Genomic DNA, 27,909 nt, shown 5'->3' with positions numbered 1-27,909 from the left:
TAAATCAGACATGACAACATTGTCTTCCAGCTAATATAAACCTGAGCATGGGAAGTCCAGGCTGTGAACACACGGGCTGCACTGCACACTCGCCTCTCTACATCAGCCACCCCAACACTGACACCAGGATGGCCTGGCTGGATGAGGCGGAGGACATCAAACCACCCCGTAGCTTGCTGGGGCTGCCTGAGCTCAGCTGGCCAGGGGTCTACCTCCCCTGCTATGACAGATTAGTTATAGAAGAGAACCCCAGGGTGCTGAGGATGACGGAGGCCCCAGCTCCTGCTGCTTCTCCCTACAGGACTCTGGAGCAGAGCCCAGCCAAACCCAGCCAAGCCCAAGGTTCCCCCTCTGAGATGGAGGGTCAGGTGGAGGAGCGGTGTCTGGAGCAGGTCCAGACCATGGTAGTTGGAGAAGTGCTGAAAGATGTTGACACTGCATGCAAACTGCTCAACATTTCCCCAGGTAGGACAGCATGCAACTGCTTAATGCCATGTTATTATAGCTATTTCAATAAAAAAAAATCTGCTGTAGAAAGTGTTGGCAGAAGTTGTAGTCTAAAATAAACCTTCAAATGCCACCATTTGTTTGTTTGCGATTAACCTCCACAGTGACACAACTAACACCAGGTGAGGACCTGAGGCCCTGCCCATCTAGTGCAAACATTTCTGTTGACAAAAGATCATCTTCACTTTAGTCTTTCTAAAGCTTAGAAAGGCCTATAATACATGTTGTATCATAATGTGAAAGAGTAAGCAAGCGTTGTGGGACTTGCAAGAGAGAGATTTTTTTCAATAGTCACAATTAAAGCAGTCGAGCAATGGGTGATATTTAGGTGAAGCTCAAGAAACGCTGGATCTTACATTTCCCTTAGTGCAACTCATAGCATACTACAGGCTTTATTTTATTTGTAGTTTCCCAGCCTAAATAAGACTACTCAAATAAAGCCACTAGTGCCACAGGAGAAGAATTTTACAAAGTATATATCTCTGTTTATCTCTCTCTATAACTTATCTCTGGGACTGGTAATTTGACTTTGAAAAGTAAAATCAGTCATGTGGTCCTTTAAATGATCATAACACTAACTTGAAAAGTTTGACAGCAGTTTTGCTTTTGTGTCCCGGTTTGGTTAACAGGCATTCACAGGTTTGCACTATCTTAAAACCTAAGCAATTCACACGTGACCAAAAACAACGGTCAAAATTGTAGCAACTGAGTTTTTGTCCCAGGTCAAAGCAATCAGTAGTTTGACCCTCCCTGTCTGGTGAACGCTCCATGCCCCCTGTTTGTAACAGTGAAATTTTTAGTCTACAAGCTCAATCTGAGAAAACCCTGATGACATCATCCTGAGCCACAGAAGACATTATAAAACGTGACAAGTAAACTGACCTTTATGTAAAGAATCTGTAAAGTGCCACATATGCACCTGGAATATGATATCTGAAAAAAATGAATTTATTAATCTGGGATGTGGTGAACAGAGAGATAGTGGACTGCAGAGAATACGCATTATCATAAATCATCATACACAGGATAGAATTTAGCGTAAAACAACATCTAACACCCAACGTCTCATCAAAACATGTCTCTTAATGCCCTATTGAACCGATGCTTTCATATTTTCAGATTAAAATATCTGTTTAGTCTTGTCATAATTTAGGGTCTGGTTGTTGACACGTTTTCAACATCAGAAAATCAAAGCCGAACATGTGGGGAGCTTTGTAAAGGAAAATACCTTGTCTTTCTTTAGATCCCTTGGATTGGAGCTCTCTACACCTTCAGAAGTGGCTACTCTGGACTGAGCACCTGTACAGGCTGCCACAGGTCAGCACGATGTTTCAGGAGCTGACCGGGAGGGATCTGTGCTCCATGACAGAAGCAGACTTCCGACAACGCTCCTCTCAGTTTGGAGACGTGCTGTATGCTCATCTGGACATCTGGAAATCTGGTAAGAACCACAGGGACACTGGGAAATGAACCTACATCGACGTAGCAAATTAGGAAAGGTTTGTGAAGCAAACGCAGTGTGACCAAGAGCAAATTTAAGGCTTTAAGTATTCGGTGTGGTGTAAACTGCAACATGATTTTGTTTTTTTTAGCTGCAGCAATGAAGGAACGCTGCCCACCAGAAGACAGCAAATCTGGTATATTCTTGGCTACAACTAGATTTCTCTACAATTTATAATTGCCGTATAGCTGCAATGGTTTCTCTGATCAAGGTGAAAACGTGGAAACATCTGGTTTCTAAAAATCTCTCTTATGTCAGCAGCTGATGATGACTCCTGGTCAGGTGTGATGTGTAACTACCCCAGCCAGCCTATCCACCTGTGGCAGTTCCTCCGAGAGCTGCTCCTCAAGCCACATAACTACAGCTGCTGCATCCGCTGGCTTAACAAGGAGAAAGGTGAGGTGAAAAGAGAGTCTTTCAAAGCTGTGAGCAGAGAAACTGGATGATGGTTTAGCACAGCAGTCGGTGCACCTAACTGATAACAGTGACTCTTACTTACTGTAGGTTTTTTGACATGTCACAATAAGAAAAGCACAGGTGTAACTAATAAAATGAATGATTGTGGAATTCCATTTAGTTTCAGGGTACTGCAATGGCTTACTGGGACACTTGAATGGAACTGAGCCATCGTTGATGTTGTTCCTGTTCACCTCAGAATATAAACTGAGTAGGCTTAATTTTCTTTCTTCTGTCCAAAGGGATTTTCAAAATAGAAGACTCCGCTCACGTGGCCAGGCTATGGGGCATTAGGAAAAACCGCCCAGCCATGAACTATGACAAACTGAGTCGCTCCATTCGCCAGTACTACAAGAAAGGCATCATTCGAAAGCCTGATGTATCCCGCAGATTGGTCTACCAGTTCGTCAACCCTGTATGATGAAGAGGAGGAACCAAAGATATGCTGGACATACAGTAGGAGTGACATGAACTCTGAAGCTTGTTTGCTCATTGTATATGCCTTTTTATTTCAATTGTAAAGACTGCCTACTGAACTATGCACTCCTGCCTATCATAATATTAATCTACTTTATTCTTAACACTAAATTTTATATTATGTGTCTTTGTTGTCTTTAGCACTCTTGTTTGAAATGTATTTTTAGTGTGATGTTTGGTTTCTAAAAGGAAACATATTTCTTCATCTGGAAGCATTTCTGTACTGTAATATGTAGCTGAAGCCAGCAGTCAGCTAGCTTAGCTTAGCATAAAGACTGGAAACAGCTGGCTCTGTCTCTCAGCAAGAAAGCGTTATTTCCCCAAATTTTAAACTATTCTTTTAAAATCTATTTTTTAATAATGACACTTCTTGTTTTTTCCATGCAAGTGTCTAGAAGTTGCAGAGCAATGTCAATGTAAGTTAACATTTTTTAAACCTGTCTTGATGGGTAATTCTTTATACATTTCTGTCTTTGGGTTTATGATTTATGATCTACAGTAAAGCAATACATTAGCCAATGTTGTCTCCTTCAAAAGTAGAAACAAGGAATAGTATAATAAATCACTCAGTGTGCAGTCCATACAAAAAAAACACAGACACTAACTTTTTTTTTTCTTCAACAAACTTGTTTCCCTTTAAAACCAATCTCGCAATATTGACACCATCACAACAAATTTGAGTCGGGTTTTTCATCACTATCGTCATTATTATCTGTGATCATAATCATCTTTATGCATATTTAAATGAACTTCTTGTTACATCAAGATGAACAGGCACTACACCAGTTAGGAGATTAAAGTACATCACTAACTATGAACATACATCTTCTAGACCGCTAATATAGGGTTTCCACAACATGAGCTGCTGTCCCCTGTGTGCATAAGGAAGAGATCATCAACATAAAAAAAGCATTTACATGTACACCTTTTTACTGCCTCAACATGGTTAGGTCTCATTTTCAACTCAACACAGTTGTACAGTTACAATAGAATATAATCTTTAAATTACATCATCATATACAAATCTGACAGCGTGGGATAACGTCACGCTTTTATGATACACTGACAATTCCATTGCAATGAAATTCATACGATATGGTATCTATTACTTAATATGTTTTCCATTGCTGTTATTTTTAATGAAACACATTTACATGTATAACACTACATTTTGTCTTAATAGTCAATCACTTGCATTATTTTAAACATTTTTTTCTGTTACATTTACACAACTCATACACACTGGAGGGTGAAGATGTTTTCCCCCAAAAAGATTAACCTGGTAATGTGAACTTTGAACTTGCATGTATTGTGTATATCGTGTGTTAAATGCATGTGTGTTTGCATGTGTATGTGTGTGTGTGTGTGTGTGTGTGTGTGTGTGTGTGTGTGTGTGTGTGTGTGCATACGCGCATCAAGAATGTGGGACAGTTTGATGATAGGAGTCCTTTTTGCTATGCTGGACAGCTTTACTCTAAGACACAACTTGTGAGCTGGTGATGTGTTTCTCCTCATGTGTGAGACCCAAACCTGTCAAATCCTGTTCCAGACACAGAGCTAAACACATCTGATTGCTGTTGGTCCAGTGAAATTTAAAAACGTCAGGACAACTAAGTTATAAAACACATCTCTCCCATCTAAACAGAGATTTAGGTGCAACTTGTAGCGATATAACTCACTAATCACCATTTGATAAAAGCAATTACTGCTATAAATTTAATTTCTATGGAGCAAGTTAAAAATAACCATGTGACGCACTGTGTAAGAGTCATCTTACATGCAGCGCAGTACTGGTGACAAATGTATTCCCTGTGTCATTGCGCAGTGTTTTGTAGACAAATGAAGCTTGGGTGGACCGGGAGGCAGCTACAAGTTGATTTTCACTGAAGCTGTTTCATATGTGATATGTGAAGTTATTGCATGGAGAGAAAACAGATAGTTGATGGTGTTGGGTCATTCTTTGGCTCAGCAGGGAAATGGGCCACATAACTAGTGCTTTTTGCTAGGTTAGGCTTTAACTGACAATAGAGAACCATGTTTAGACAACATGCCCTCTTTCAAGCCCAAACACAAGTACATTCATGTCCTGTTGGAGAGGCTTCGATCTTCAGACAACCGTCTGTAGCGCACTAACACACTGACATGCCTCCATTGGCCCCTCGCTCTGGAAGAAAAGCGCCCGGCACAGGCATTGTTCAAAACCCCCCTGTTATACTGCAGTGGCAACCTCAAGAAGATGACTTGATCCAACTTTGCTCTGAGGAAATGTATCTCCGTTCTTGTTAACAGTAGTGGATTAAAATGAGACCTGAATTACTGAACGAAGAATGAAAGCTTCTGCAGAAACTGTATATCCTGCATTGCATGGAGATGATATTATCAAACGGCCTGTGAAGCTAAGAAAAAAAAACTATGTTAAAAACAAAACAAACAAACAAACATGAAATCAGTTCATCAACAGGCTTCCTTTCATGAAAACGGAAGCATGTGCATATCCAGAAGAATGTGATGCTAAAAAGTGTAGTCTGCATTTGTAGTGGTAGAGGTGTTGCATCAAGTTGTAGCCTAAACGAGGCTGCAAAATTCAGGGAATGCAAGTTGTTGCATAGCACATGCTGCTATGCAAGTTCAGAAACAGTTAAAAACACATAGCACTGCACACACTGGAAAAGAGGTTGGACGAAATCACAAAGAAAAACAAAAAAAAAGATAAAAATAAAGGATTCTGTCTGTGGTAACTTTAACACTACACAGCATTCCCGATGTAAGAATGACAACTGACCACACACAGCATTAAAAATGCTACACAAAAATGGCATCACACTGTATATACACAATGCAGGTTACAGAAGCTTGTGTTTGTCGAATGGGTATAACTGAATATATTGTCTTCCCATTTTCACAAGAGAACAGACTGCAGTGTACTGCAAGTTTAAATAAGCTGCATCATACGTTAAATACAGCTACACAGAGAAGCAATGTGTTCCTGCACTGTTTTGATGTTATAGTTGAGTGTGTATATACTGGAATAACCGCTGCTCCTGTTTTTAAATGTGTAAGTCCACCCACCCCAAATGCTGGATAAAATATATTATACTGATATACTGTCTTTTAGGTTACTAAGTTTTTATTTAGGCAAGACTGCTTGGCGCATCTGTTGGGCAAGGGATGTGTTGCTCTTAAGTCTCTGGCTATGTGCGGTGCAATTGGATGGGACAGTTCAAGCTGCCTCCAATGGCATGTCCTTGTCCAGTAACATGACTAGATTGGCTCAACATAATTGGCTGGGTACAGTCCCTCTTTGCCGGTGTCCAAACGACCTCTACACCAGCCTTGCTCATCTTCATCCTCAGTCTTGGTCAGTTCATCACCTGTGAAGGAGACACCACTCCTTAATCAGCATGCTGTCCTGTGTCAAATAGTGAATGTAAATCTAAAAGGAAGATATCTATATATACTGCTCCACATTTCTGCAGATTTATGCTCTGTATATTTTTTAGTAATACTTATTGATGTAATGTCTGTTTTTGTACTGTATTGTAGCCAGTATTTTAGAAATACTGAGGCCATGAGTCCAAGTCTCCCCAGCTCCCAGTAAAATTTGACCAGATAAGAAAAATGTAATTATTTGTCTTTTTCGTATTTTAATCAAGAAACCATTCAAACCTATCAAAAATGCCACTCCACTAACAGTTTAGTGGAGTGGCATTTTTGATAGGTTTGAATGGTCGATACAACTTTCGTGCATGTACGCTAAATAATAAAATACTGCCAGCTTAGCTTTGCATAAAGACTAGAAACTGGCTCCTGGCTCTCTCAAGCAGCACCCCTAAAGCTCACTAATTACCTTTTGTTAAAAAGTTTCAAAAAACAGTTCGGAATATAACCCCCACAACTTAGCATTTTTACTTTTTATGTTAAGTAGTGAGCTCCAGGTGCTGCTCTGTAGATTTGGTTACCTTTGGACAGAGCTATGTTAAGCTAAGCTAACTGGATGCTGGCTGTAGTTTCACATTTAACATACAGACATGAGAGAGTGTTAATCTTCTCATCTAGCTCATAGCAAGAAAAAGAGTGTATTTCCTAAAATGCCAAACTATTCCTTTAACTGTTTAATTACTGTATATTCTAAATGCTCTAAATGCTGTTTCAAAGTTTTTGCCGCACTGCCAGGAATAAAATTGTTGTAGGAACATAAAGAACCCTGTATTTGTTCTCGTTGGCTTAAACAGTCACACATAAATATTTTGAAGAGCAACTGAAGACCAGGCTGAAAAGCAGTGTTTTGCTGCCCTCTTTGGTTGAACGTTTCTAGCCTGTTGCATCTGTAACCACACCCAACAGTGATGTCGAAGGGTCTTGAAGTACATCTGTACATCACTACAGCAAAATGAGAAGTTGAACCACTGGAAGTCAGCAAAAACTAAATTTTTCAGGGGTTTAAGTTACTCTTTAACGCCAGAATATAATGGAAGCCAAGAATACCATTTAGTGTTTACTTTTCATTGTAGAATGTAAACTCCCTCAGCCATGCAGATTTCTATCAATTTAAGCTAATGAATTTCAATAAATGTAGCGTGATTAGGCGGTGCCAAACCAGTTTCAACAAATCAGACAATCAAGAAATTTAAAAGTACCCTGTGGAGCTTTTGACCAATGAAGAACAATATTTTTACGAGTGGGCCCTTTTTGTTTGTTTACATGAACGCACAAGAGGGCACACCAGGCACGAGTACAAGCACATGTATGATACAATTCCTGCCATGGTTTTGGACTATTCCACTGATCTTCAGATGCAGTAGAAATGCAGAAATGTGGTAAAAAAAAAATCCCAAACAATCCAGGTTTAATTTCTTTTTAAAATCGGCTTTGAAAATGTTTTCTGAGGAAAGGAACACATTCAAAATGTTTGTTAGACCTCAGGGGTACACACAATGCACTTTGGTGAGTGACAGTGACCGAAATAAATACTTTGTTTACAAGAAAACACCACAGGGCACCAAATAAACAGAATTTGCATGAAGGTTTAAGAAGTCTTTAAAGACCTCCTTCAGCCATTGCCAAATATTTCTAAGATGATTTAAATGCACCTAATCTCAAAATATGCAGTTAAAAATAGGATCTGGATGTGCAGTGGGGGAATCAAGGCGAAGATGCACAGCTGTGGCTTCTTCAATAGTTATTTTTCTGTGTAAAGCTTGTCTTTAAATTGTTAGTCATGTCACAGCGTTGGGCTCTAAAGCACTTTTTCACATCATTTCCCAAAGAGGTTGTGTCAATTGGTGGCAAGTGCCTGTAATTTGTTTTCCACGTGGCTATTATTAACTAATCACTGCTATCGTCTATAGAGGAAGGGAGCTTTAGAATAGAAATCAGGACAATTTTGGTGATTTTTGACCACCTGGACATGCATGCACGTCTATATTATCATAAAACATCTGCATACAGTGTCCCAGGCCATTTACATACATTAATAGAATTAAAAGTATTTTTTCATATTCATAAATGAATGTGTAAACATGAGCTTAACTGCATAATGGAAGATAATGTCACATGTCCTGTGTCATCTGGTGACCGACAATTACCTGCTTTAAAGGTGAGCTCATCCTGTTCCTGGCCTTCATAATCATAGAGAGCTCGGACACGAACCCCTTTCCCAGTGCTGGAATCATCTTCGAATGAATTCCCGTTCCCACCGTTTTCGTTGCCAGAGTACGAAGCAGGTTGCTCATCATCAGACCACTCAGTCGAGTAAGCTTGGTTTTTATCATAGCTGCTCACGCTGGAATATGGAGAAAATGCAGGGTGATATTTGATGTTGAGTGAAGCCCAGAACAACATACTAAAAACATTTTTAAAAGAAAAGTATTTCCAAATGTTAGCAAAATTCAAATCCTGTAAATACTAATTAGCATGCAAAATTTGCAGCGGAAAATAGTTCTCAACAAATGCACTTTTAACTCTTTAACATTTGCTTAAAACTACGGCACCTATGTGTACAGTTGGTTTTGGTCTTTTCAAGAGATTTGTTAACAAAAACACAAATTTCAGTATCACCAGTCTTGTCCTTTAAGAATTAAGATGTGACTAAAAGAAATATTACTCACTTCAAATAATTTAAGGACGGACCTTTGTAAGAAAACGTAATTTTATGATTAAATAGCGTGTGCTTCAACGTAATTGATGTGATCATTAACAATAGATTCCAAGAACTAACCTGCTACGATCACCAGGTGGAGCCACATGGTCAGTGCTCGGAGTGGGTGGGGCTCCGTCTGGTTTCTTCTTCTTTATGGGAACAGCGGCCTGGTCTGGGTTGTATTCCTGGAGATGAGAGCGAAAAGAAACACGTGAAAGCAGAACAAAGAAAGGTAGTAAATAAAGAGGAGAGGTTTCTTATGTTCTTGTATGAAGGTTTAATGTTGTTTACCTCAAATGCAGGCCAGTTCATTGGCATCCCAGGGCCGTGGTTGTTGCTGAACCACTTCAGGTCCTCTTGTGTGTTTGCACCCAGGATCGTGCGCTCAAGTTCTCTGTATATGGTGGCATAGCTGAGGAGAGGAAAATGGAACAAATAGTGATGATGAAAGTGCCAGAAGAAACCTGGCGGTGCTGCCAATTTGGCGACAGACCCCACAATGTAGTTCAAATTCTGGGTTGAGAGAGAGCCAACACTGGGTCATGACAAGACTAAAGTGTCTCCCTAAATTTTCTGCTGAAGCGGAAACCCTCAACAGCTCAAGTATTTGGCGTAAATAATCCCTTACAAAGATATTATTGTTTCCCCAAATGTCTGCAATTTGGAATAGATTAAAAAGGGCACATTCACCATGTAGTTTTAGAAATACAGGATAAAACATGTTTCATATATTAATGCAGTAAGAATCCATCCATCCATCGTCAACCGCTTATCCTGCGTACAGGGTCGCGGGGGACTGGAGCCAATCCCAGTTGACATTGGGCGAAAGGCAGGATACACCCTGGACAGGTCGCCAGTCCATCGCAGTGCAGTAAGAATATATTAAAATATTTTTCTATATGCATCATCCCAGTGTTTTTTTTTCTAAAGCTGGAAAATGAACTACAGGGATGCTGTGTTGGATTGAAGAGGTGAGCTACAGCACATTACAGCACACCAGTTTAATTTTCTAGATTTTGGAAAGATTTATTCATTGATCCTGAATGAATTTGTGCACATTTATATTCAAACCATTACATCCTCTCAGGAACACACTGAGCTGCTTTTTTTTTTTAGAGGAAATGTGACAGTAAGTGGAAAAACAGATTGATGTTCGTATATTTAAGAAGAGAAACTAAAGCTTGACTGTACTTGCACTGCACTGTGGCAATTATTACTATGATGTATCACATAGTACTGTTATAAAAAAATGTTTGGCCTTCATGATAATGACTTTAGCTCATGAAACAAAACAAGACAGTTTCTGAGTACTAATTTGAGCACACAATTTTAGTGGGCTCTTTTAAATGGGTCATTATAGTTGAAGAAAATACTATAAATTCACAGAAAATGTCTAATATGCTGACTTTTTCATCTAATAACTGGAACTGACAATCATTTCTGAGAACATTCACTGTTGCATGGTAAAAATATACAGGCTCAAATCTGCTTTTGTGTGAATAAATATATGTTTTTAATGCCAAAATATTATTTTATGGTTGAGGAGGCAAGAGCACTGGATTCAGTGATAAATTAAATGAATATTATATAAAATGATAGTGCTTTGGTGTGTCTAATTCTTTGTCTTATTCTATTATGAACACTCAACAAAGCAGTTTCTTTTAAACCTGAGCTGTCACATGTTTTCTTCCACAAAAAACAGCCGTTCAGGTTAACACAGTTGAGGATAGTAAAAGAGGGGTGTGAAATTATTTAAATCCAACATGAACAATGACACCCATCAGGATGAATTTCAACAACGCAACCCCCTAAACAGCAGGGCTAAAATAATCCATGCCAACTAAAGGCAGGTTTGGTTAAAGAACCTGAAAATCAATTTTCCATGGGTCGCGGCTTTGTTGTCACATGCAGGTTAAAAACAGCCCATGAATATGACAAGCTTTCACTCTGAACAAAATTCAGTTTGGCAGAAACATCATTGACTGAATCATCAATTCATTAGTGCCGTGAGTCTGAACACTAATGAGAAATGCATGGTTGAGGAGTGTGGTGAGATTAATCAAGTTGAAGTGAACTGTACAGAATGTGACACAACAAATCTAACTGTGATTATTTTTGATTAAAAGTAAAGGTACAGTATGTAATTGTGCTCAACAAATGTTGCTTACAGTGCCACCATTATTTGCTGAAATATAGGAACTATACTGCAGGGTAAGACACAGAGATGGTGGTAAAACAAAGAATATATAGTAGAGCAAAATGAGAACAACATATAAAATCACATGAGGAGTTTTTAAGGTCTGTTTGAACACTCATACAGTATTTTCCTAAATCATGTGTCAGAGAAAACACAGTCAGTGATCCTAAAGCAGCAGCTCTGTGAAACACAAATGTAAACTAGCTAACCTTGGATTCTCGGTGAGGTTAAGATGGCGTTTAATGTCCAGCAAGGCCTCCTTTAGGAAGGTCAGCCTCTTGACTTCATGCTGCTGGCACTGGTCAAACACCTGCTCCATGCTCTCCATGTACTGAGGGGTGCACTTGTTCAGCTCCTCCAGAGACTTCTCGTACTTTTCTTTAGCCTGAGACAGAAAACAGAAAACACACTGATGACGGAAGCCTGGGAAAAAAAACAGGCAAAAAATAACCAGCACGCTTTATTTATTAGTTTTATTGTAACAGCTGACTTATTCTTATTTGTAACTTGATATTCTGTATGTGTATTTATCCCAAATCTATATCTGCAAACTAACCTTACATTGCCTTTTAAGTTTGCACTACAACTCATTTGTTCCTATAACAGAAAATATCACATTATATCCCTTTGACTTCACACTGCTGATTTGAATAGGAACATGTCAAAAGCCTGATCAATTAGCCTGATCAATAGCCATTTGAAGCCCTGCCAGGAGAGCCTGGAACAACAAGATAAGACAAGATAACACTGGGATGTGGCTGTTTGAAACATGTAGTGCATCTACTGGCCAATGTTGCCATATTTGTTTTTCACTCTCCTCATACTAAACAAGCAATAATACTTTTATCTCTTGTTTTCCCAGCCTTGTTCTCACCTTCTGCACATCTTGTTTGCATTTGTCTACTTTCTCATGGAGTTTCTTCTGCTGGTCTGGCGTAACAGAAGCCTCAGTCTTGCCGTTGGCCTCTCGGGTTGCAGCCAGCTTCTCCTCCTTGCAGGCCATGTGGTACCCTTTCTTAGCTGCCTCCATCTGCATGTCCAAACGCAGGCATTGTCAGCATTTCAAATACATGATCTGATTTAACCAAAGGAACACAAGGGAGTCACATTTACTCATCTCAAAAGAAATGACCTTGTCCCGACAGCATACTTTATTTTAATGATATCTGTATATAATGTCCTCACATCCAGGACCAGATCCTCATTTTGCTATATAAGGTAAAAGATCAATTTGAGTACAAACAAAAAATACTGTTACTACTTGCTCCAGGTCATTTACATAATTGGTCCATTTAAAAAAAGATTCATATTTCAAATCCTACAGGGCCAGCCCTTTATAAGAGACAAATCAAGGGAAAATTAATCCCTGAACACAGTGGTACACTAATGGTTTTAGGCAGTGCAGTCAGTATCTACAAAGCGTCTCCCTAAGCTGGAAATCAAGACTTGGTCAAGGTGCTATCAGACACTAAGACTGACTCTGTTGCCTAATATAGACTTTGTTTGAAATATCACATGCAAGTGAATTGTATTTAAATGTAGCTCTCAGAGCTGTGAATCAGGTAATGTGCCAGTAACACCAGCATGGGTGCATCCATTGACAGTGCCATGGAGAAGCTGCAGGACAGGCCTCTAGATGAAATCATTAGCACAGCCCACCTGTTTAGAGATTTGTTCAAATTAACCTAAACCTGCAATAATTAATTCTTTTGTCCACTTGGGGGCAGCTGAAACACATTATTATACAACATTGACATATCATGTTTTAAGTGGATAAGGCAAACTTCTTAGCTAACAGCTGCTTATTTACACACCCAGCTGTTACGGAGCAACATTAGCATTCATTTGGAGTCGTGTTTCTGGCCACCTTGCAAACATAAGTCCAACATTCCCTCTCCTTTAGCTCTGTTTTTGGTCTCCATCAACCACTGATGGAAATATGTGTCTCTTTAGCTGCTAAATGCTCCACTATGTTCACCAGCTAGCTGCTAACTGTGCTATGGCAGAAAATTACACGGTGAGAGCTGTGAAAGTGAACCAAAACAGTAGTTAGTTACAATGAAACAAGTGGGGGGAAGCCACAGATTTGGCTGATAATTGTCACATTGTTTTCATATTGTCATTTGATACATTGTTAATAAAAATATCAATCATGTCGCCTTTGAATGTCCAATAACATGAATTCAAGCATAATGAAGTGAAAAACAGGTTTAAATACTATTTTAAAAGCCAACAAGTCCTGGTGTTACTTTGCGTATTGCATTTTTATCGTCACACAACACATCACAAACACAAAATGTGAGAAGAAAGAAAGAACCAGGAAGTAGCCCATTTATGTCTTACGTTCATGAAGTAAATACAACATGTTTTACACCTAGCATAATGATGATGACTCATATAAATTTTCTTACACCCCCTCACCTCCTTGAGCTTTTTGGCCCACGGCTTCTGAGCTTTCTTGAAGCCTTCCTCAGCCTCCTTGGCCTCTTTGAAGCCTCCGATAATTTGCTTGTGGTAGGCCTCCTTTTGCCAGTTCTTCACTTTCTCAACATCATCGTTCACCAGGTTGTTCTTCACCTCTTGGTGCAGCTCACTCACCTTCTCTGCCTCAGTCATCACACCTAACCAGGCTCTCTCCACGGAGCCATATTGTGGGCCTGGGGGTCGGACAAAATGATTCATCCCAGATAAAAAATGTTGTTAGTTAACACGCAGCCAAATATTACCAGACAGCAAACGTCAAACTGTGTAAATGCAGCTTTAGCAAATTGAAAGACAGTGTAAAGTACATTCATTTTTAGAGGTATTTATTTTACTGACCCCATCCCAAATGCTGACCTTTCTCAATGAGCTGCCTCCATCTCTTGGACCAAGCAGTTAGCTGATCACCATAGGCTTTTTCTATCTTGGCACGTTCCTGCAGGCAGCCCATGAGGTCATTGCAGAGCCGATGGCCATCATCAAATCTCTTGACAGCACGTTTGTAGTTCCCTACCTGAGAGAGAGACAGAGGGACACATAGGCTGAAGGAACAGAAGAATAATCTGTCTTTACATATCGGCTTATCAAAGAAGGAAAAAACTACAAAATGCATGTCTATGGGAAAACATACACAAAACTGATGAAAAGGAGCACACGGTAGCTCACCTGGTAGAGCACCATGTAATAAGTTTGAGTCCTTAACGCAGCAGTCTGACATTGATTCCAACCCATGGCCTTTTGCTGCATGTCAACAGTGCCCCACCACCAATTTGGCAATGCAATATTTCCCATACCAATAAAGCCCCACTAAACTTTATTTAAAATTTCCTGGAAATCTGTTGATGTGCAGAATTCCAAAGCAGTAAGAGGGGCACTTAGAAATTATAGCATGTAGGCAACACACAGACATTAACTTCACTTTCATTTTTTGGATACTGAGCTACATGTGGGAGGGCATCTTACCCTGTTTTTAGCCTATAATGCATGCTATCTAGTATTTTTATGTACATCTACATGTATAAACCAGTTGACTGGCCAGTTTTGATGTATTTTGATGTATTTAAATTCAGACAAGAAACACCTTCAGCCACATTAATTTTCTAAATAAAAGGTATCACAGCTAAAAAAAAAAAAAAAGGATCCTACTCAAACATAGTAGTATTCAGAATTATTGTCTGTCTAAATCGTTTTACTGTTTACAGTCTTTTCTTTTAGATCTCTCCACCTTAAGCGAGGCCACCTTAAAAAGCAGCACCAGGCCTTGTGGCTCCGCCTCTACAGTGCCTGCAGGGGGCGTGAGCTCATGGTGCATGATGAAGAGAGGGTAGTGGGGGGGGGGTTGCTCGTGCCTGTGCATGTGTAGTTATGCAATGTCATGGGCTTGGGTTTGTGTGTGTTTCTGAATCTGTGTGTGTATGTGTGTGTGTGCTCAAACTGTGACTGCTTTAATCCTCTTGAGTGGTGTAATGCAGTCAGACAGATTCTCAGTAATAGACAACGAGGTAGAGACAGAAATACTGTACATAGAAACCACAGGCTGCATGTGTACACGCTGTAAATACATGCAGTCACATACATCAACACACGGCCACATCTCGTGGAGAGCCTGTCTAATGTGCTCGCTGGCTGCAGAGCTGCACTATGATTGGTCCTGACATGAGCATGCATGTGTGGTTGCTGTTTGAGATGAGGGAGCTGCAGGGAGGCAGTGAGACAGGTGTGTGACGGTATGAGTTTTGGCCTGTGTGACAGACTGCCAAGTCACAGCAACAACAACACATAGGTGGACTGGTTCTACCTGTGAAAACACACTTGAGCTCTTGTATGTGCACCGTAATTCAACAATGTAGGGGCCAATTTCATGATTTTATTAGGTTTGATTGTGCTCTCTAGCCCAGCTGTATAAAATATCAACGTTTCTGATGACAAAACCTGAGAATTAAGGCATTTGTAAACCCAAGCTTTTGCTAGTATACATATGCTATAGGCAGGTGCATGTGGTGAAAGGCCGCCTCAGAGTAGCTGATGACTGAGACTCTTTGTCTGCGTGTCTGTGGCTACGAGCCATAATACAAAGAACACTCTGTACTGAGGGAATTCATTAGCGCTAATTTGGTATAAAAGTGCGCGCACACACACACACACACACACACACACACACACACACAGCATCTAAACACAAGTGAGGATGGAGAGAACTTGTATGATACATATATTGGTTGTGATGTGTTTAGCGAAGACGGGCTGTATTTTCTTAAAGAAGAAACGATTGGTTCATATTTGGCACTCACATCTTTCACAAAGACTTATCTTTACACATGTTCATCTTATTCATCCATTTAGTTCGTGTCCAAATAGTTTAAAGGTTCAGTGTGTATGTTTTAGTGGCATCTAGTGGTGAGGGTTGCGAATTGCAACCAGTGGCTCAGGGTGCATTCACGTGCTCGTCGGATGGTCCTATTTCCCGTGTTGTGTAGTCGTTCTTACGACTTCGGTGTGTGTTCATGCGCTCTTCAGTCAGAATGTAAAATCAACATGGACGCTACTACAAAGATCCATGCATCCATCCACCGTCAACCGCTTATCCTGCGCACTGGGTTGCGGGGGGCTGGAGCCAATCCCAGCTTACATTGGGCGAGAGGCAGGGTACACCCTGGACAGGTCGCCAGTCCATCGCAGGGCCACACATAGACAGACAACCACTCACACTCACATTCACAGCTAAGGACAATTTCAGTGACACCAATTAACCTAGCCTGCATGTCTTTGGGAGGGAGGAAGCCGGAGCACCCGAAGAGAACCCACGCGGACACGGGGAGAACATGCAAACTCCACATAGAAAGGCCGGGGCAACCACCGTGCCACCCGCTACTACAAAGATGTGTGGGATTAACATTATCAGAGCATATAAACAACACGCAGACATCTATTCCAATTTTTCCAATTGCAAAATTTGTATATGCTATACAAAATTTTACATGAATCAAAGTTTTGTATACTTCTTTATGTCTCATGTACACTTTATTTCTCTTTTTTCAATAAAGATTTAAGGAGGAAAAAACAATATTCTCATTACTCTGACACCACATGAATGCAAAGCTCACCCTTCCCTTTCCAAGCGAGCAGGAGAAGCTACAGAGACCACACTTTGTCAGCTGTTGTGCTAAATAATACGTGTGTACCTCCATTTGCCCAAATTTCTCTTCCTTGCTTACTTCTAGTAAACTGACTACTACTACTACTACTACTAAAGTTCTTCTTCGTTTTCTTCTTTGTACATATTCAACTTAGTGACGAAACAAGCTCTGAAGAGTCTTTGTCCTTTTGGGCTACTATAGAAACATGGCAGTGCAACATGGCGACATCCACGTAAGAGGACCTGCAGTGTATGTAGGTAGAAATGGCTCATTCTAAGGTAATAAAAACAAAATGGTTCATTATGTAAGGTCTTTATACACCACTGAAAACATAGTTATCTTATATTGTATTTCTTTCAATAGATCCTACTAAATATTACACACTGAACCTTTAAGTAAATGAAAGTAATTCTCATGTCATTCCCATTTTCTTTTGTGAACATCTAAAAGTACTTTTTCGAGTAATTAAATGGGTTTCTCACAGTCTTGTGTCTGCCTTGGAAAAAGAAATGCTGAAAATAAAAATCCACAAAAGTAAATTTTATTTGACTTTTGACATACTATGAGTATATTTATTTTATTCTTTCCAAACTTTAATGCATTTTTTTCCTGGCAGGCGTATACCTCATATACCAAAACACAGGAAAAATTGCAAAGCCATGCATTAAAAGTTACTTTAATTACGTCGAAAAAGTAAATAATATGTTCACACAAAATAAGAAAATAAGAATAACGGAAGATAGAGTGTCTCTTTAGACAATAACATTTTTTTTCCTTTGTGTTATGATATACACACTTTCTGACTACATTTTAGCACCAATACTACAGACACTGCAACTTTCCATTCAAATTTAGCTGCAAGACAAAGGGAGGGTAAGGGCTTGGGGTTGCACGTTCAAACCCCATCACAACAGGCCTGATGGTGCATCTGTACCTCCCAGAAGCTGTCCATGGTGTCGTCAGCAACCGCACTTTCATCGTAGGAGCCAGACATTTTCCTGGATGTGGCAAAGCACTCTAATGACTAAACCTGTCCTCTGCAGCAAAGCTGGGTTCCTCATGCACTGAAAGAGACACAGAGAGAACAACAACTGTGAGACAGTAACATTACATCACACAAACACAGAAACAAAGTGGTACAGACATTAGAAGCAGAACATAGCCAAGCTAACCTCTCGGTTACACTGAGGAAGGCAGTTTTCCCTGGTATCTGGAGGGAACCTTTCAGTGTGAGTGTTTCTATTTGAGAAGTTTATAATAATGAGATAAAAATAGTTTCATACGCCATGCATACAGCGGCATGCCCTGAGGAATGAGAAGGGGCATCTTATATTGGCGTGTCCTAGAAAAGACACTAGAGACAGAGTGGAGCGTCGCTGCCATCCCACAGCTCTGACCCTGAATCCTTCCACAGTGCAAATACAGTCATTCTTTTGACACATTACATCTGAGACACATATAGACAAAGTACTCATGTTACACTGTGAATAGCAGCCCAAAATGCACCTTGGGTGTAAACATGAAATTGTGTAATTGCCACCATTTTTATTATTAATGTTAACATATTATTATTATTATTACTTGCAAGTGTATATAGTATGTTTTGTCTTTGTATATTTTATCACTGTCTATTTTTGTCATATCTGTGACATCTTTATTTAACGTTTTGTTGTTTTGCACAAATAACAAAGAAGAATAATGTTGACTTGAAAATCAGTTTTCTCCTAAATTGTCCAGTGAATTTGAGAGAAACAAATACATTGACACAACAACAGACTTATTTCTACGACCATGTGTCCCTTAATGAAGTGGTTTACTCGCCTGTTACTTTGTAAACCCACCAGAAAACAGTTCCTGCGGAATCTCCTCCAGCATTTTAAGGTGATTTATATCCATTAGTTTGACGTCTGGTCGATATCTTACCACCGTGGTTAAAACAGAAGAGATTGCGAGATGATATATTGGTATTGAACTCTTTTTGAAGCCTAATCCATTTTGCTCACATGACTGATGGGCTTTTCCTTGACAGAGAGCTCTTCATTTCACTGCAACAACCAATATGTGATGTGCCTAATGCTAATGAGGTTCTATTGATAATATTCCTGTTTTGACATGGTTTTCTTGGTCTTAACAATTAAATGCAGTTGATTGTGGTTACTATCTAATTCTGCACAGCGCAAAACTTTATTATAGCTTTTAATTAAATAGTAAAGAGTTTAGTAAAATGTTATTAAGAGCACAGTGTATTAATTGACTGATTCTTAGCACGGTCCAAATTAAATGTTCATTTCATGGCCATTTCAGATTATAAGCTGAGTCTGCACTCTACAGTCTGCCACATCACAAAGAATATTTTGTTAACTATTACAACTGCCCTCTGTGCTTCATCATTCAACTTCATTCTGTAGTCAAGTGCAAACTAATTCCTGCAACATCCTCTGTCCCTCGAATGAGTCATGAAAAATGACTTTCTGTGTTAGGCTCAATTTGAATTGACCTCACTTTCCTTACACATAACAACATAATTGTCCTTGATGAGAAAAATAAGAGTTGTGAAACTACAAGGTCGGCTTATGAAGGGAAAGTATTTTTAGTAGCAGCCCCTGCAACACACTACTGCGTGTTTTCATAGGAGGTCTACTCATCAAAATGTTATCAGGCGAACATTTGTACCCAGTGTGATTGGTTCTGGTTTCAGCTGCAGAAGAGGCAATCTATTCCTGCTGAACATTGACTGATTCAGCCAAGCCGTATTTCATCAAAGGCCTTGGTTACTGCCACCAGCCATCACACCAGTCTGTGTGGCTCTCAACAGTCGAGGCTTTCAGACACTGGCTATTTCAAGAGTGCGCAACACAAAATACCAAAGAACTATTTCATGATTTAACAATTTTACCGTCAGATATTTGAGCCTTTCATCTGGTCCGGGGTCAGCAGCAAAGCATTTTTCTGGTAATTCATCTTTTTTTCCTCAAAAGAGGGTTCCACAACTCAGAAAATAAAAGATGCAGTGTTTTCGGTGCACTGTACTCTGCTATCATACCTACAGGGTTTGATACAACTGGAAACTGTGTACTGTATTTTTACGGGAAAAAATGCTTTTACTGAACATAGAGGAATACTGAAGGTTTTGCTAATCCAAACATTGAGTGGAAATCCAGACCTATTGATATCATATCATATTATCTATAGTAACATTGTCTAATTTTACAGTACAGTGTAGCCAAAGTAAACAAAGTATATGTAATGTATATGCTTTTACATGTTTACAAAAAAATTTATTGTATGATCCCTTCTGTATCCGTCCATCATCTTGACCATCATCATAGCTTCATCTTTTAAATCTTGCTAGATATGTTTTTTGTTGGATTCCAAAGCCAACAGTTTGAGCCATCTTGTACTGCCTGCAGCAAATTCCACAGACTGTGTGAATCCACCTCAGTAACCTCCTTCTTGAAAATGGGGACACAACCCCTCTCTGCCAATCCACAGTACACTGAGGAGACGTGTTAGCCACCCTCATAACCTGCCCAACAATGAAGATACATTTAATTCCCACACTGACATCTTTTTTTTTACCTTTATTTATTCAGGGAGCTTTACTGAGAGCAACCTCTCATTTGCAAGAAGGCCCTGATCACAATCACACTCTGATACATTCACACCTGGAAGCTGCCCAGTACCACCGCAGCCTGGTCTGCTGGCCACTGAGTAGCCCCACTGGAGCAGGTGTGGTTATGGGCCTTGCTCAAGGGCACCTCAGTGGTGGTAAATGAGGGAGGGAAAGCACTGTACTTTCCACACCTAGATTTAGCCTGCTGGTCCGGGGACTGAACCGGCGACCTCACAAGCTCACTTCTTTGGGCCACCACTGCTCAAAGCCCGTCTGCCAAGGGTATTGACCCCTACAATACCCAAATCTTCCTCCTGTCCAGAGGACATACAGTATCTACTGAAAAAAAAGAGTTTTATGAAGGAAAACTTTGACATTTTGGTAAATACACATATTTGTTTTCCTCCCAATAATTAGATCAGGAGATTGATACCACTCTTATGATACTTACTTACTTACTTATGGCTGTATGGTAAATATGAAGCGGCAGCCAGTAGCCAGTTAACTTAGCTTAGCACAAAGACTGGAAACAGGGGGAAACTGATAGCCTGGCTCTGTTGAAATGTAATAACCAGCCCCTCTAAAGCTCAAAACTCAAAGTATAAAAACAACAAGTTGGGGTTTTCCTGTCTTTACGCTAAGACAGGAAAACAGCTTCATATTTTCTGTAAAGATATGAGAGTGGTATTGATCTTGAAAAGTCAATGACATATTCCCCAGTTGAGCTCACCATTGAGGATGACATTCTTTTTGTTGTGGTGGAAGACCGGCTGACGGTGAGTGTCCTGTTTGTTTCTCCTTTTTTTCTCGTGGTTCTGTTTTTCCCTTGTCTGTACTCCCTCTGCGTGTGCTCTCCCTCTCTCTCTGCTCCTGAGCCCAGCTGACGATCCACACCTGCACCTCGTCAGACTCCTCCTCTGCCTGCCACACCTGCCAGCAATCAACCTCGTCTCTGCCTGTATATCAACCCCGGTTTTCCGCACCATCTCTGCTTGATCGTCGTTGCGCCTTACCTGGTGCCACTTCATCACTCAAGCGCTGGAGTATTTAGCGTCATTTCTGTTTCCCTGTTCGATGTGGTGAGCATGTGTTTTGTAATCTACTGTACATGTGTAACCAAAGGACCGAAAATATGCTTATAAGACCTGCTTGTGATATGTGACGGTGTAGGCAAGTTAAACAAAGTTATTTAGAGATCAGTGTACAATCTGTATGTATTTACTAAAACTAAAGCAAATTTGTACTTAAATGTGCATCCACTTGGTGAGGTTCATCTGAGGCTCTCTCCACAGTAAATACTGACATAATGATAAAGACACCATAGGCCTCAAATCTATACCTTTTTATAGACAAATGTTTGCTGAAAGTCATGTAGCATAAAACCTGACTATGTTATGCAAGAGAGCCCCATGCAGCTAAGCAGCCCTAAAGTAGCATGTCTTAATCTCAGCAACCAACAAACACCATTGGTCCAGCTACCTGTCCATCAGAGTCCACAGATTGCTTCTGCATCCTTGACTATAACACCTGGTGACATCAAAGCCAGTTAAGCTCCAGCATGATGCCAGAATCTTGGTTCATAACAAAACCAATGTGTCCAGAAGCTTAGTTAAACCAAACCTCACACACTTAAACCAACAATAACCCTTGATGATGTTTAGAAAGTATTCAGCTTAACACGATAATTTTCAGATAGTGGTCCCGACATCTTCCTAAATTCGACAATCTCAAACTGTTGTCACATAATTCTGTAGCGTGGATAATTATATGAACATGTTTATGAAGGTGAAAAGACGATAGGTGAGAGATAATGATTTCAAATTATCAAAGCACAAAGAATTTACTACTAGTATGGTACTGATATTTCTAAGGACATTGTGGGAGATTATCGTAGAGGGGTGGGAATGGTGAGCGTGGAGAGGGGCTTCTACTCCAGTTATTGAGTTCAATCCACCTCAATGACCATTACCCAGTGTATTAACTGGAGAGGAAGTCAAAGTGAATACTAGACTAGTGAGTACTGTTACTTTACTGTTAATGTTACAGTGTCTAATATTAGTCAGATTTTAGGAAAATAAATTTCATATAAATGGGGCGGAATAATGACATGCACCTTTTTATATAATGCAAAGGAACATCCAAAATATTGCATAAATAAGTAAAATATAAAAATAACAGCTGGTCTGTACAAGACACATTTGTCCACTTGGATGATGTATCAGTTTGAAACTGTTAACAACCCACTCAATGACCAGAACACACTGGTTGATGTCAAAGCAATCCCTTTAGCAATCCCCAAGTCTTTCAGGAGTCTGCTGTGATTGCAGAGGCAGCACGGCTCTGTCTGAAGTAGATAAAATACTACAATTGCAAACCGTTTGCACATTTGTAAGTAACTGAACATTGTTCTGCACATTCACTTACCATGGTTGGCTCCATTATGGGGGGGGAAAAAAGAAATTTGAAATCAAAAACAACTCCTTTAAACGACAGCCTCCTTGTGGATGTATGAATTTGTAGTCCAAATATGTCCTTTATAGTTGGTACTTTAAATTGTTAAGGATATGTTGTAAATTTTTATTTTTGCAGCTTTGACCTCTGTGGACAAAGTGAACCCAGAGAGGACGATAAGTCTGACCAAACCAGCATGTCTCAGAGGCTGAGGGATAATCCTGCAGTGTGCCACTTGAATAGCTTTAGAGGGGGAGGGTGCTAGCTAGGAAGACAAGCAAAGAAGCGGATAGGACGAGTGAGACAGACAAAGTGGAGAGAGGAATGTGAGGTTGAAATGAAAGTGTAATTAGGACATTATATACTGACAGGATAGCTTGAGGTTGTTTCTGCATAGGGACATGTGCATTACTGTTTATAGATGAAGGGCTCAGTTTCATCACAAATGCACTGCTGGCACATTGAGCACTGCACTCCTGTGACTGAGCTCACAGCAACATGATGCAACTAAATGCTGCAGGTACCTGATGAACATGCTTTTAAGAGTTAGAGAACCCCTGATCCAGGTGATAAGAAATGTTCCTGACACAGTCAGAAGGTCCAGTGTTGTCAAGGCTTTTAAGTGAATGGAAACCACAACAAACATGTAAGCTTGTTACAATAAGAAGATTTCAAAGAGATATACTAACTTTACCATGGCACACTACCAAGCTCACAGTGTCCTGACTGATTCGACAACAGCATTTCAAACGTCGCTGACCCAATTTAGTGATTTTCTCTCCAGTAACATAAGCAAATCAACTAAGGCTGCACTTAAAACTAATGTAGCATGCCAAATATTTTGAGAACTACTAAAATCCCACAGCTGATGTTTTGTGGTTGGTTTACGATGCATTGTGGTTGTCTGTCAGTGCAAGAGAAGGCAGCTGCCTTATCAAACAATCACAGAGTACAAGAGGACACACAAGGAGAGAGACAGAGGGAGGTCTTTCATTGGGATATGAGCAAGGAGAGAGCGACAGAGAGGAACAGGGAGGAGGAGAGGCGAGTAGGGGAGATGAAGATTGAGGGGGGAGGCAGGGAGTGACAAGAGAGAGGTGAGGGAGAAGAGGAAGGATGCAGCAAGCTCAGGACGTAGCGTGGAGCTGGTCCGAGAGCAAGATTGTTGCTGAGTGGAATAGAGAGAGCCATAGGGCCAGAACGGCAGCTGAACACATCAGGACAGAGATGTGATTCATCTCACGGTGCAGCGCAGACTAAGCAGGCCGTTGGATGTTGCCAGGAGACAGGGCCACTTTGTGCAGACTTCACACACGCCGTAACAGCAGAAGCCGTCATTTAGCTGGCCATGTGACCGATGCTTTAGATGGGAGAAAGAAGGCTGGAATGCAGTGTCAGCTGTCCATCCCACATTTGACTAGCCGAGCATCCATGAGTATGGACATGCACCAACACACAAGAGGGAAACTTGTGAGTGCATACTGAACCAAAAGACAGAGGGACAGAGTACTCTAGAGAACTCGTTCAAAGAAGATGCAGTAACAGAGCTAAATAAAGAGGCAGAGCAGTAGAATAGAGAGAGGAGGAAAAACCGGTGAGAGTGGAGGTTGAGGGTGATCTTGTTTTGTATTTATCAGTTGAACGTGTAGTGCCGTGAGCCCTCTTTACTGCTCGCTGGGGCATAGAGTAGGAGAGTCAAATCGGAACTGAAGTGTTGATCCAAATGGCAACAGTATTTAGGAAAAGCCCTCATCTTCTCTCTCTCCTCCATCAGCTAACTCCTAGCCCATCCAACAGAGGAAAGCCCCTGAAACTGCTGTATGGGTGGATATTTTTTTATTTGCTAAGAAACATGATGAAAAAACAAGTAGAAAACAAATAGTCTGACACGAGCAAGGAAGATAAATGTGCTACCCATGTAGTTTTCTATCATAAGGAAATGCGCGATGTCTACAGCCATGCTAACTGTTCTGTGAAGGAGGAATTGGGTTGTGCTTTGAGCTAAGTGCTAACACAGTTTAGCATGTTAAACAACTGAGGGTGACGGGAATGTTGTTGCAGGTATTTACTCATAAACCAAAGTATTGGGCAAATTGAAATTTTGACCTGATGGCAGTAAGACAAAAAACAAAGGGAATGTCATGACAATTAATCCTTAGGGGAACATGAGTATATATATATATACACCGAATTTTATGGCAATTCATCTAATAGTTGTCGACAAAAGAAAAATGCTAACTTGTGTGTGCCGCTTGTGGAACTGTTGAGATTACCAAAGTCATTAGGATGCATCCTCTAATCTGCCAATCAATAAAACAGATGTTGAGATATTTTATGGACTGACTAGATGAAAAGTCAGGGGATCACCAAAGTCAGTAGGACTAATCCTGTTGGGACTATCAATGTCAACATATCCAAACTTCATACATGTAGTGGTGAAAGAAGCACACCGATCCTTTACTTAAATAAAAGTACCAATACCACAATGTAACTCATACTCAAAATACCCTACTACAGTAAAAGTACACAAGTATTAGAAGATAAATTAAATATTAAAAGTACTGGTTCAGCAGGAAATCTGCCTCTCTGACTGATGTATTATAATAAATTACATTATTAATACTTATGCATTAATGTCTGAGCAGCATTTTGCTGTTGCAGCAGTTTGATGTGAGGGCCACCAGATAAATCTGAAGGGTGGTGAGGTGATTAATAGGGTAGAAATGAAGACAAAACAATCTCTATTATATAAATTAATCTTTTTAGACTTTTCTCTAAAATGAACATGAAATATATAGAGTTTTACCTCTTTGTAACTCAAACATGGAAAGATGTTTAGAGGGAAAGTGTCTCTTCTCTGACTTTTGAAACATGACGAAGCTACAACTAGACACTGCCTTTTGCAAGAGGTTACAAGCTAAAATACGTTGTTAGGCCATTTATGTAACTTTAATCTGAAAAGTAGAAATAAAGCTGTCAGATAAATGTAATGGAGTTAAAAGTACAATAATAATAAGTATTTCAGTAAGTTTAGTTACATTCCACCACTGCATACATGAATTGATGGGGCTCTGCTTGACCCTCAACTACATGATCCCACTGAGATCAGGTGAGACCAGACTAGTAAGATGTCATTTTAAATCTGTCCCCAAAATCAAGCTCATCAGATATTCTACAAATGAATGTCTTCATAACAACAGAACAGCTACTGATCAGTTCAGTAATGTCTCTATTTGATTACAACTCCCAGATATTGTATCGTAGCAAACAGTCCGTAGATGCCTTTGCCTGTGCGGGCTAGCAGGCTGGGTCATGATTTCAAGCAAACAAGCGAAGGATGACTCAATTATCTGATCATGAAAGGTGCTCTGGGTCGCCGCACAACAATCAAGTTTCTGCATCCTAGTTTGTTCCTTGTGGAGTTCCCTTGTGCCCATTTTTAATCAATATCTATTTTGTGTAACTGTGAGTCAGCCAGATGTGCTATTGCTCAGCTCCCAGAACAACACACAATAATTTGTCAGCACTGGGACATAACAAAAAAAAAAAGACACCATTTATATTACACTTAATTGATTTCTCTAGGGACAGATTCTCTTTCTCTTCCCCCACAGGGAGGTGAGAGGTTATGGTCAGCTACAGGTCGTATGGAGGTTGTAGTCACTTTTATTTATGTGGTCCAATTTCAGTATATAATAAAATATGGATAATATATCATCAAAACCTCAGACAAAGAGGAGGGATCCCTCTCCCAGGATGGACAGGCATGCAGTAGATGTGTGTATGGTATAGACCAACATAATAAAATTACAGTATGGACAATCATGATGATAAAGCTGGTAGGGTGGCTACTGAGACACCATGCTGCCTGCCATCTGACAGTCCATAAAACAATTTGTACTCTGGTTCAATCTCCAAAATTCTGTCATACAAACTTCATGACAGAATTACAACGCTTTTGCTTCTGCCCCATGGGACCTTATTTTGGAAAAAATATGTACGGTGGTCAACAGTAAAAGAGAACCAGTTGTTTGATCCTGTTTGAATTGTGCCCTGGATTACAGATATGATAGTCAACTTAAAAGATAATTTAAAGTAACCTTTTTGTTTTGTGTGAAACCACTCAATGAACTATCTCTCTCGTCTTGCACAATATACATCAACATGTTAACGCTGTAATGCTAGCTTACAGCCTCAGAGCCCCTAGCATGACCGTAGACTTTCGTGTTTCTTGATACATTCAACATACGAAACTGATTGAAAAAAACATGATTTCACAGGAATAAAACTGAAATAAGACTTGAAAATGAACTGATGAACCATTAAATTGTCTAGGAGATTCCTGTTTCATGGAAATTTGGCCATTAATCAGAAACATACATTTCACAATACAGCACATATAAACACACATTTGCGACTGAGTTGCACTGCTGCAGTGGTTATGTAACTATCAAGCCTCTTGCCACAAGCCTAGTGGTGACAGTGTGGTGAAGACAGGGGGAAAAACAGTCAGGGGAGGGCAGAGAGAGACGGACAAGAGAAGCAGAGAAGAGCAGAGGAGGGGGAGACAGATATATTGTGATGGGTGGTGATGAAGGAATGAACTGCAGACATGCAGCAGTGGCTGTGAGATGGAGCAGAGAGAATGGAGGCTCTGGTTCCAGTCCAGTTTTTCCTTATGTCCAGGCAGACAGAGGAAGGGAGGGCGTAAGGCAACAGTCAATCTAAGAATGTTGCTCTTTAGACACACCAGCTTTCCGCCTTAACATTTGGCTGCCTGATGCTGCACTGAATACTGATGGGCTGGCTTTAAACACACCGCCTATACGTGTGTGAATTTATAAGGCATGGGGAGAGGGTGTGGGAGGTGGTGTTATTGGAAAAAGAGAGTGCTACAAATGATTTTAACTAAAATGGGATAAATATCTCAAACTATTTAAAACAAAATCA

General features: G+C 40.1%; 2 protein-coding genes and 1 long non-coding RNA gene across 5 annotated transcripts; 2 read left to right on the top strand and 1 right to left on the bottom strand.

Annotated features, from left to right (window-relative positions):
• Positions 1-47: 47 nt before the first annotated feature.
• LOC123975648 (SAM pointed domain-containing Ets transcription factor-like) lies at positions 48-2,986 on the top strand. The gene is made up of 5 exons (XM_046057304.1): positions 48-465; positions 1,751-1,948; positions 2,100-2,144; positions 2,267-2,404; positions 2,707-2,986. Exons 1-5 carry the CDS (start codon positions 48-50, stop codon positions 2,883-2,885), a joined length of 978 nt encoding a protein of 325 aa, XP_045913260.1. The 3' UTR covers positions 2,886-2,986.
• pacsin1a (protein kinase C and casein kinase substrate in neurons 1a) lies at positions 1,795-21,388 on the bottom strand. 3 transcript variants are annotated; one of them, XM_046057303.1, is made up of 10 exons: positions 21,239-21,388; positions 17,830-17,959; positions 14,098-14,272; positions 13,699-13,934; positions 12,152-12,307; positions 11,487-11,662; positions 9,372-9,492; positions 9,159-9,265; positions 8,527-8,723; positions 1,795-1,945 (listed from the first exon to the last, which is right to left on the bottom strand). In XM_046057303.1, exons 2-10 carry the CDS (start codon positions 17,887-17,889, stop codon positions 1,926-1,928), a joined length of 1,248 nt encoding a protein of 415 aa, XP_045913259.1. In that variant the 5' UTR covers positions 17,890-17,959; positions 21,239-21,388; the 3' UTR covers positions 1,795-1,925. The 3 variants fall into 3 exon arrangements, with proteins under 3 accessions (XP_045913259.1, XP_045913257.1, XP_045913258.1); XM_046057301.1 differs by lacking the exon at positions 1,795-1,945 and adding an exon at positions 3,596-6,312; XM_046057302.1 differs by lacking the exon at positions 1,795-1,945 and adding an exon at positions 3,596-6,312 and having other exon boundaries at positions 14,116-14,272.
• A 132-nt stretch (positions 21,389-21,520) lies between these two features.
• Positions 21,521-26,572, top strand: LOC123975649. The gene is made up of 2 exons (XR_006826127.1): positions 21,521-21,587; positions 23,098-26,572. It is a non-coding gene; the product is annotated as an uncharacterized LOC123975649 (long non-coding RNA).
• The last annotated feature ends 1,337 nt before the right edge of the window (positions 26,573-27,909 follow it).

Source organism: Micropterus dolomieu, linkage group LG08, assembly GCF_021292245.1.
Source record: "Micropterus dolomieu isolate WLL.071019.BEF.003 ecotype Adirondacks linkage group LG08, ASM2129224v1, whole genome shotgun sequence".
Taxonomy (NCBI): Eukaryota; Metazoa; Chordata; class Actinopteri; order Centrarchiformes; family Centrarchidae; genus Micropterus; species Micropterus dolomieu.
This window is presented reverse-complemented; position numbering and strand designations above follow the sequence as displayed.